This window comes from Bos mutus, chromosome 25 (genome assembly GCF_027580195.1).
Source record: "Bos mutus isolate GX-2022 chromosome 25, NWIPB_WYAK_1.1, whole genome shotgun sequence".
In the NCBI taxonomy this organism is placed as follows: Eukaryota; Metazoa; Chordata; class Mammalia; order Artiodactyla; family Bovidae; genus Bos; species Bos mutus.
This window is the reverse complement of record NC_091641.1, coordinates 40,233,183-40,243,115: the sequence shown is the minus strand read 5'-3', so window position 1 is coordinate 40,243,115 and position 9,933 is coordinate 40,233,183. Positions and strand designations below refer to the sequence as shown.

The 9,933-nt window shown below is 51.3% G+C and overlaps 1 protein-coding gene across 4 annotated transcripts; it reads right to left on the bottom strand.

The window, feature by feature from the left end:
* Positions 1–600: 600 nt before the first annotated feature.
* On the bottom strand, positions 601–9,707 carry RNPS1 (RNA binding protein with serine rich domain 1). Of its 4 annotated transcripts, none has more exons than XM_070362117.1 (8): positions 9,554–9,707; positions 6,526–6,713; positions 6,129–6,284; positions 5,338–5,529; positions 5,048–5,150; positions 4,611–4,764; positions 1,999–2,140; positions 601–1,477 (listed from the first exon to the last, which is right to left on the bottom strand). In XM_070362117.1, exons 2-8 carry the CDS (start codon positions 6,594–6,596, stop codon positions 1,378–1,380), a joined length of 918 nt encoding a protein of 305 aa, XP_070218218.1. In that variant the 5' UTR covers positions 6,597–6,713; positions 9,554–9,707; the 3' UTR covers positions 601–1,377. The 4 variants fall into 4 exon arrangements, with proteins under 4 accessions (XP_070218218.1, XP_070218219.1, XP_005886836.1 ...); XM_070362118.1 differs by lacking the exon at positions 9,554–9,707 and adding an exon at positions 9,161–9,498; XM_005886774.3 differs by lacking the exon at positions 9,554–9,707 and adding an exon at positions 7,569–7,676.
* Between the last annotated feature and the right edge of the window lie 226 nt (positions 9,708–9,933).

Here is a 9,933-nt window from a genome sequence, read left to right as displayed (position 1 = left end):
TGGAGCGCCACTTCCTGCTGGCGACCGGACTTGCAGCTGCTAGCTTAGCCTGGGGCAGAACAGCCCGGTGACAGAGAACTCAACTTTCACCTTCTCAAGATGCAGCTCATTTCACCGGGGCTCCTCCTGGGGGAGGGGGAGGCGACCGCTTCCCTTTGCCCTCAATCCTGCTGAACACACACTGTGCTGGCATTCGGTTTGAAAACGCTGGCACAGTAAGGGGCAAGGGATTATAATGTCTTAAGCGTTCTTCCTTCTGGAACAAACTCGTTTTTGAGGTGGGGAAATTTTTCCATGGCCATCGAACACAGCAGTGAATGAGATCCATCTTTTTGGTCGGGCAGAATTCAAGGCTCCTGGAACACAGTTGCTAACTCCCCTGGTGGTCCAGTGGTTAAGACTGTGCTCCCAAGGCAGGAGGTAGGATCCTGGCCAGGGAACTAAGATAAAACACTTTCAAAGTTTTCCTGGTTAACGTGTTTTGCAGCTATGACTTTGGAAATGAAACCAAACATTTATTTTAGGCAATTGTGTTTAATTCCCTCACGACTGACGCGGCCTTGGGGGGCAAGGGGCAGGAAGGAGGCAGTGAACCCGGCAGACATTGCACTCTAATCCTAGGTTTATTCAACACAGTTCTTTTAATCTACACAACAAAGTACAAACACAACATCATCTAAAATGCTACAAAGTTACAAAACTCAAAATTTATAGTACTGACTGTACAATAAAAGCTGAAAAAGCAATGTACATGTTGCCAAGGTAACCAGCAAGACCACCAAGAATACCAACACAGTGGAGTTGGGGTGGGGGTGGGGTTCTGTGATGACCTGGCAGAGCTGGCTCTCAACAATTTCAGAAAGAGGGGTCTGTGTGTGTGTTCTTGCACACGGCTACGTGTGTAAAGAACCATTCTGGGCAGATGATGGGGGTGGGGGTGGTATTTGACCCTAGAGGTTAGAAGAGGACTCAGGCTGGGCCAGGCTAACAGGAATAGCAGTTGCCTAAAAGCATGCCTTTCCTGTGGGACCCCGAGGCCGGCCCCAGGTCACCTGTGGAATGGGAAAATGGCCTCCCCGGCTGGGGCTATCCCCCCACCTGGAGTCCCCTGCTCACCCCTGCTGGCTCTGCCACTAAACTGACTCTCAGGAACTAGAAACGTGGAATTGCTCTAGCTAGAAAACTGGAGAGCATCTTTACAAGCACGACCCCAGACCCACAACACTCCTGCCGCTGGAACCCCGCCGCTAGGGAGATGTCTGATCGCTGCCTCCACCCTGAAGCCTGCCCCGAGGGAGGGATTTCTTCCCTGTGACCCCTCTGGAAACCAACTAGAGCGGTGGGAGGGAGTCGCAGGAGCGGAGCTCCGGGCCCTGCCTATCGGGAGGAGTTGGAGCTGGAGCGGCTGCGGTGGCGGCGGCGCCCAGGCGAACGGGACCGACGGCGCGCGGGCGAGCGACGGCGTGGGGAGCGCGACCTGTGAGGAGAGGAGGACACAGTGTCAGACCAGAAACCCACGCCCATGACCACAGGGGTGCAGCCGCCTTCACACAGAGCGGCATGGCTCTAACTTGCCAGTCACACAGCTAGATCCCTCTGGGTGGTGCCAACAGAAGGCCTGGGGCAGACGGAAACGTTCCGGAGACTAAGGGTTCTATCCCGGAGGGCCGTGAGGTGCAGCTGGCCAGCGCTAGCAGAGAAGGGACAGCTCAACCCCGGCCTCTGCCAAGGCTGTTCCCTACTCCTCTGACCCTTCAGGTCTTCTCACAGAGGGTGGGGAGAGGCCGCGCCTCTGCGGATCCCTCAGTCGAGCAGCTCTTCCTTCCCGGGCTGGAAGGAACTCGAGGACCTCCAAGGCCTCCTGTGCCCATGCTGCTTCCCACCCCCATCAGGGGGCAGGCAGGGCTGGACAAGGCCCCGAAGTCACTGCCCCCTCACTTTGTCAATAAAGGGAAACTGGTCCTAATCAGTCCCCTATGAAACCCCAGAGCGACCCACCTTCTCCTCATCCGTGGGGGTGACCTGCGCCACATAGGAAGAGGTGGCAGCATCCTCCTGGGAGGGCTGAATCTCCGGGGGGGTGGCCGGGGCCAGGGGGCCAGCACAGCGGTGGCAGTGATCTCCTGGCCATCGATTTGTCCTATTGAAAAAAGGGTAAAGTCACAAAATACCTATCTAACAAGCACCTACCCTGGTGGGCAAGAAAGAAAGGAGCCTGGGGGAACAAGGACAACCCACTCTGGTCACAGCGAAAAAGCTCATAATCGCTATCACTGGAGGTTTCCTCAGGAGACCCACTGGGGGCAGAACCCTAACCCAGGACTCCATCTTGGTGTGCTGGATAGCCTTCTGGGGAAGCCCGTTCAGGTCGGCACCTAAAGAACAGGGAGGAGCCTGCTAAGCGAGGGGAGGGCTGTGCCCCCACCCTGAGCTGGAAGCTGGTGCTGCACCTGGACGTCCTCCTTGCAAGCAAGGGGAACAGAGCAGAAGACAGGAGCGAGGAGCGGGCTTCAGCAGGACAGAGATGGGGTGAAATATAAGTACTCAAGGGATGACGGGGAGGGACAATCCCGGGAGCCTGCTAATGGGTCAGGTGAAGGATGATCGGCACCAGGTGTCTGGATGAGGTGTGATTTGGGGGTGGAGGGGAGGGGGGAAGGGTTGTATTAGACAAAGAAGGAACTATTTCTGGGGTAGGGAACAAAGGACAGGATATTCAGGAGACTTCAAGTCTGTCTAAAGAAAGTATGCAAAAAGTGCCTGGGGGGTGGGGGGAGTCTGTGTACAGCCAGTACTAAGCCACACAAGTGAATGAAACCGCACAACTGCATGGGGGGGCCGCTCAGAATGGGGCATGATGAACCTGCAGGGTCTCAGGGAGAGAAAGAATGAAGGAAACTGAGGCAGAGACCCAACAATCCCAGGGGACCAAGCACAGCTAGTGTGTTCCCAAAGGGTGGGTGGCAGGCTCTTCTACCTTCTCAGCTTCTGCTTTCAAGAGAACTTCTGAGGTACTGACTCACGTCAGTACAAATCCAAGCTGTGCACCTATGTTCGGAACATACTTGAAAGGCCACTAAGGTGGCCCTGGCCCATGAAAGTGAAAGTGAAGTCGCTCACTCACATCCGACTCTGCAACCCCACAGACGGTAGCCTACCAGGCTCCACCGTCCATGGGATTTTCCAGGCAAGAATACTGGAGTGGGCTGCCATTTCCTTCTCCAGGGGATCTTCCCAAGCCAGGGATCGAACCCGGGTCTCCTGCATTGCAGACAGATGCTGTACTGTCTGAGCCACCAGGGAAGCCCAGGCCAAAAGCTATTCCTGGTTAGGTATTACATGGGTACTGACTGTGTAACAACAAAAAAAAAAAAAAAAACAAAGAGAAAAAAAGGAGAAAAGTCATCCTCTAGCTGCTGCTGCTAAATTGCTTCAGTCGTGTCCGACTCTGTGCGATCCCACAGACAGCAGCCCACCAGGCTCCTCCGTCCATGGGATTTTCCAGGCGAGAGTACTGGAGTGGGGTTCCATTGCCTTCTCTTATCCTCTAGCTACCTGCCAGTAAAAACCAAGCCCTTCCATTTCTTTCTGGAGACTGAGTGGTTCCATTCAGCACAATACAAGAAGACAGGGAAAAAGTCCTACCAGAATCTTAAGACAAGGTGGAATATTTATCATCACACACATCCTGAATGTGTCTAAGCCTCCTAAATTTTTAGCAAGTGCTCAGACTCCGTCAAACACAAGACTGACAGTCTCTAAAACAAAGGCATGACTCACAAAGTTAAGAGCTGATGCCTGCAGAGTGACGGCTCCCAGTTTATGCTGAACTCCTAAAAACACTCCAGGGGGATTTAAGGAGATGGAAAGACTTAGAAGTACCAAGGAAAATTTTGTACTATACAAACTCTACCAGGGTTCAAGGGCAATTATCTTTCAAACATATAAGGGCCTCCAAGGATGCCAAGGTTCTCAGGGGTTCAGACTCTTCTCCCTACTCGGCCTGGCAGCCCATGTGGGGCTCGGGCAGTCCTGGCTCAGCTCAGCTGCCTGAAGGACAGAAGCAGCAAGGGCCCAGGGAAACCCACATTCCTTAAAATGCTGCCTATTCGAGTTGCAAAACGACTGACAGATGTTCACAGTCCTTCAAAGGTTGTCAAAGCCAATACAAAGTGGCTGTAAACGTCATCAACAGTTAAGATGCATTTTAGGAAAGAGGTAAAATTTGTGGATTTAGAAAGTTATCTTAAAAATGCTAAGTTTTAGCAATACAGAAAGTAACTCAAGATTAAAGAAAACATTCCCATATAAAAATGTTTCATTGTAGTCAAATACTTTGTGAAGAAAAAAAAAACTTCATTTGATCCTTAAGTTTTAACAGATTGAAATATTATTAAAATGTTAATATATTCATATTTGGTGAATACTTTTTCAAGAATAAGGCTCTGTAAAACATGTTTTTGGTAAACACACACCCACTGAGTAAGAATTGGAATCTTGACAGAGCTCCAAGGAAATTCTCACATGCAGCCAGACTGGAAATCAGTTCTCATCACACCAGGTATGGTGGACAGCTGGTCTGGGACAGGTCAGAGCAGGGCTGGACTTACCTCCGTCCATGTGCTTCAGCGCCTTCTCAGCCTCGTCTGGATTCTCAAACTCCACATAGGCGTAGCCTTTAGACAAATGGGGGTGCATCCTTTCTACAGGCATGTCAATCATTTTAATTTTCCCATAGGTGGAGAATATCTCCATGATGTGATCCTAGGGAGGAAGAAGAGTCACTTAGGCTCACCCTCCCATCACTTGTGTAGAAGTCAGAGAACTTGCCACACAATGACCACACCCTCAGCACCCTAAGCACACACAAAATATATTCCGTTAAAAGAAGTAACCAGTGCTCTACTTGGTCACATGCCACCAACTCAGCCCTCAGAAATCCTGCATTCTACGTTTACCTTCTGGCAGAGGCGGGCTTCTCATTTTCCATTTTAAACATCTGCAAGAATTACCCCAATGTCCACTGAACAGAAGCAGGATTCCTCACCTTGGTCACATTCCTGGTGAGCCGCCCAATGTGTACTTTGGTGGGTTTAGGGGAAGGGCTCCGCCTTTTCCTTTCCTTTTCATCTCTTTTGGGTGGTTTGGACCTAATTGAAAAATACAGAATCCTATTAAGACAGTGAAACTCCTTTTTTGGTCTACTTTGGTAATAACTAATGGTAACCTTACAGCCCCAGTCTGTAAATTTAGGTCCCAGATAATTCATGAGTTTTGGAGGCAATCCCTTGAACTGACCAGTCCCCCGTGGAGAAGAGGGGCTGGAAGGGGGCTCACTTGGAGCGGGAACGCCGCCTGTTGTCGTGTCTGCGCCGAGAAGGGCTCGGGGAGCCCGAGGAGCTGCTGGAGCTGGAGCTGCGAGACGTGCTGGAACTTCCCGAGCGGCTCGAAGCTGAAGACGAGCTGGAGCCGCTGCTGGAGCCCGTGCTGGTGCTGGAGCCTGAGCTGGAGGTAGAGCTGGACCGGGACCTGAGGGGCGAGAGGAAGGGGTCACCAGTGGGAGCAGTGCTGCCTCACCGCAGACAAGTCAAGAGGAACCACTGGGCTCGTATTCTCAAGCCTCAAGGCTTTCCCCAGTACCCACGGACACCCTCCAGCCCCATCCTAACAAAGCCCTCGCAGGGACAGAAACAGTATATGTACCGTGCAGTGACAGGACTGCTTCCTACCTACACAGAAGCCTTGCCTACTGGGAGGAAAAGGAGCAGTCTGGCAAGTCAGAGCCCCCGGCTCAGCTTGGAAGGCAGCTACCGACTGACACAGGCTGGTTTTCAACACAAGGAAAAGGAAAGAGCCAGGCTAGGATGATCCAACCACAACTCCAAATCAAAAGCACTCGAGAGAAAAGCGTAACTCAAGACATTGCATTCCTAATGCCTCCAAAAAAGAAAAAAAAACCCATACCAACACCGTCCTCTGTATGACCAGAGCAAAGCCCAGACCAGTCTGCCATAAATTAGTAATCTGAGTGCTTTGTTTATCAATAAAAAGAAAGAACACTCTGCAGGCTCTTTGGGAAAGAAGAGGGCCATGGCCTTGGAAGTAAGGCCCTGACCTGCCAGCCCCACCTGGTGCTGCTGCTCCCGCTGGAAGCGCTGCGCCTCTTCCGAGTCTTATCCCTGCCGCGATCCTTCTCGCTCGACTCCTTAGTGGCCCCTTTATCTTTAGAGCGGTCCTTGGACTTCTCATCAGAGCGGTCTTTGCGTTTGGTGGGAGAAGGCGCCCTGGACAGTGAGGGAGAGTGTGAGATGACATGCCCCTTGGGCTGAACCCTGAAACCACAGCACAACCCAAAAGGGGATGCAAAGGGCTACAGAAACCCCAGACCACCACAGAGCAAAATGGTTTGTGGCTTAGGACACTTTCACTGTAAAATTCAAGATATTTCCAATGTCCCCCTTTCTGAGGGTCCCTAGCAACGAGCACCCCCAAAGTAGCACTAGAAAAATCTGACAGAAGGATTACCTAGTGCTGGACTTTTTATTATTTTCTTTGACTCCTAGCAAGCTCTTCTTTTTCACTCCTGATAAATCCATTCTCCCCTTCTGAGGTGTTCAAAGCAGCAATGGCGGCCTCACTTATCTGAACTCTCACGTCTAACTTGAGTCTGAGAAACGATCCCTAATCGATTGCAATTTACGCCAAAGTGCAGCCTAATAACAAGATAAAAGGATTCACAGAGTAAATTGGCAAGGCAACAAATCTACTTTGCAGTCAAAAGCTGAGCATAGGAGCAGGCAACAAGGAACACAGTCAGCAGTGTGCATCTACCAAGCCAGGAACACCTGGGCCGGGTCCATTTCCTCAGGGGATCCTGCCCCCACAGGAGGCAGGTGAAGAACCGTCAGCTCAGCTTGTCTTTTTCTTAAGCAATGGTGTGGGTGGTGGGGTCCTGTTCTTTGATAGGTAGTACAATGCCCATTTCTCACCAGTTTTACAGTGAGCCCTCTACAGTCCTTTAGAGACACTACAGGAGCACATTTGCAGGCAGAGCAGAGAAAACCCTAAGTGACAGGATTCGACCTCGCTTCACTGCTGGAATCTTTGCAGGATACATTGGATAGATATTATGACTGGAAGCAAAAACCATTTCAAGTGACTGGTACCAGTATCAAAACATTTAATAACCAAACAAATGAAACATCCCCCATGAACATTTAAAAAGTAGTAAAGTGAGACAAAACATAACAGAAATGTAACCTGTAGAATCTAGGTGGTGGTTCTGTGACTATTTGGTGCACTGAATTTTTTCAGCTTTTCTGTGTGCTCACATTTTTGGAAATAGATGCATTCACCACATGTAAGGGTTTAGCTAAGTTCCAGGGCTGCAGCACGAACTCAGTAAAAGGTCATCAGTAAATACTACTCAAGAACAAACTATTAATTCATTATGTGCTCTGTTTCCTGGGGCTGTTGGCTTTAAGTATTTCCAGTGAGGTTTTGCGCAATTTGTTTGAGTTGTGGAAGCAAAGATCTCAGAATGTTAGCCTCAACTACTCCTATCTCACCTTCCTGTAAGTAACCTGGACACAGCCCACCAATCGGGATCCTGTTTCCATGTGCGCAGTGCTGCCAAAATGCTGGATAAACATTCTGACTCAAGAAAGAGTGCCCAGCTGTGGACAAACAAATGAGAGTGCAAAAGAGAGTATTACCTGTGCTGTTCTTTTCCAGGGCTATAAAGTCTTTTTAGACATTATGTCTTAAAATGAGAGGGCATATACAAAAAAAGAAGCCAAAATTAAAAAAAAAAAAAAAAAAAAGGCACTACAGACACTCAGTAACCTGTCTGTAACACTCAGCCACATTGTAACGGTTAGCATGCTTGCTTGGACAATCACTGAATATAATTCAGTGCTTAAGAGTCTGAAGTCCCCCTGCTTGGGGTCTGATTCAAGGCTTTGTTGTGTCTTTGTATCAATCCCTTAATCATTCTGAGCCTCAATTTCTCATCAGCATTAAGGAGAGACAGACAGTTCCTACACTTCATAGGTGTCAACAATATAAACCAAATTAACGGATAAAAGAGTCTTGAGGATCTAGTTAAGGCTCAACAGATGTTAGCTAATATTAGGAGAAAGGCTTTGGAGGCTTTTCTCTGAGGCAAACTCTTGGCTCTGAAGTCACACAACCTCTGAATGATCAGCAGGGGTCCCTGGACTGCCCCCATTATGATCACCAAGAGTAGCACTGTCCAATAGAGAGAGAGCCAGCTACAAGAGTACTCTAAAATTTTCTTGGAGCCACGTTGCAAAAAAGCATTAGTTAACAGATGAAGTTAACTGTGAGTAATGTATTTATCTGACACACTACACCCCGAACAGTCTTTTCACCAATCAGCATACAAAATGATTAATAAAATATCCATGCTTCCCCATGCTAAGCTTTTTAAACACATCAATTTGAACTAGGTACATTTCAAGTACTCAGTAGCCACGTGTGGTCAGAGGCTACCTTATTACACAGCTGACCTAGAATACATATTCCAGGGCCCCACCCCAGTCCTAAAGATGTGCTCTTTGTAGTTTGTGAAAACAAGCACCACCGTTTATTCTTAAAACTCAATTAAGATCACAGAGTAAGGGAAGGCTTTTCTGGGTGTGGCCAGAGGGCTAGAAAGCAAAGGTTGATTCTATTTACACAAGTTCAGGTCACAGGACCGTGGTTACCTCCCCCATCCTCTGGAAAGGTGCGCGTCCAACAGCCAAAAATAGGAGAGAACAATTAGTTATATCTCGAGTACATGGCATTTCAGCTCACATCTTCGGAGCACCTTCTCTATTTAAAAGTAAATTTCAGGTACAATTTATGAGAGACTGGAAAAGGCCACGCCTCTGCTCCGTCGATTTAACCTTTCCGTATCCTCTCTTTTGGGGTTACCCGTCAAACTGGGCTCCAAGACATTAGGGGCCGTATCCCCAAGGGCTAGCACTGGGAACGGCACACAGGAACCCCGCAGACGTTCGTGGAGTCGATGTTTGAAATTAATGGCTTCAAAGGGAGGGTCAGTCGGTCACCCAGGGCACCCCAAAAAGCATCTCGTACCCACCGGCCCCGGCCCCGCACGCGACCTCGGCGCCCCGCGTCCGCGTTCACTCACAACTCCCCAGTCCAGGAGCCGGGCCGCGGGCGCTTCCAGGGCAGGGCCCGGCGTTGCGGGCCTGGGTCTCCAGCCCGGTGAGAGGGCCCGGACGGCGGAGGCCGAGTTCCCGGCCGCTCCGAATCCCGCGGGCCTCACTGATCCCACTGCAGAGCCGAGGAAACGAGGGCGCCCTTCCGCCCGCCGCGGCCCCGACCACTTCCGGGCCGCAGCTTCGGCGCCTCCCACTCAGCCCGCCCCGGGCCACACTCTTTCTTCTCAAACCAGGAGCGAGGCCACAGGCCCCGCCGTCACCACCGCGTGGCCAGGGAGCGGGCCGGCTCCACGATGCGCCCCGCCGAACCTGGCGGGCGGGCCCCCAAGCTCGGATGGGGTTGGATTCCCGCTACTTACATCTTCCCGCCGCCGCGACCTCCTCCCGCTCTTCTCAGCCTCAGAGGGCGGCGCGGCTCTGGCGTCAGGATTAGGGAGCGGGAAGGCGCGGTCGTCCGGCGCGCAGCGATGACGTCGAGCCCCTCGGCCAATGGGCGCGAGCGAGAATGTTAAAGGGCCAAGGCCTGTTTGGGAAGAGACGCGTCGGGGCGCTTACTCCGGAGGGTCGGCCAGGGCTGCCCCGGGCGGGCTGTACGCCTCGTGGGGCCATCAAGCTGGCAGCTCTCTGCGGCTGGGAGGGCTGGTTCGTGCGGGCAGTTCGCTGGCTGGCGCGGAGAGGGTTAAGGCGGCCGCGGGCCCGCCCCTCTCCGTGAGCGTGCGCACCGGCCTTGCTGCGGGCC

Bases quoted from the DNA above. Each gene is read 5' to 3' on its own strand.
- RNPS1 (XM_070362117.1), bottom strand. From the start codon at position 6,596: ATGGATTTATCAGGAGTGAAAAAGAAGAGCTTGCTAGGAGTCAAAGAA. The intron at 5,530-6,128 runs GTGGGGCTGGCA...CTCGCCCCTCAG, and splicing joins AGCGGGAGCAGCAGCACCAG to GTCCCGGTCCAGCTCTACCT. The intron at 1,478-1,998 runs GTGGGTCGCTCT...CTCTCCTCACAG, and splicing joins CCCCCACGGATGAGGAGAAG to GTCGCGCTCCCCACGCCGTC.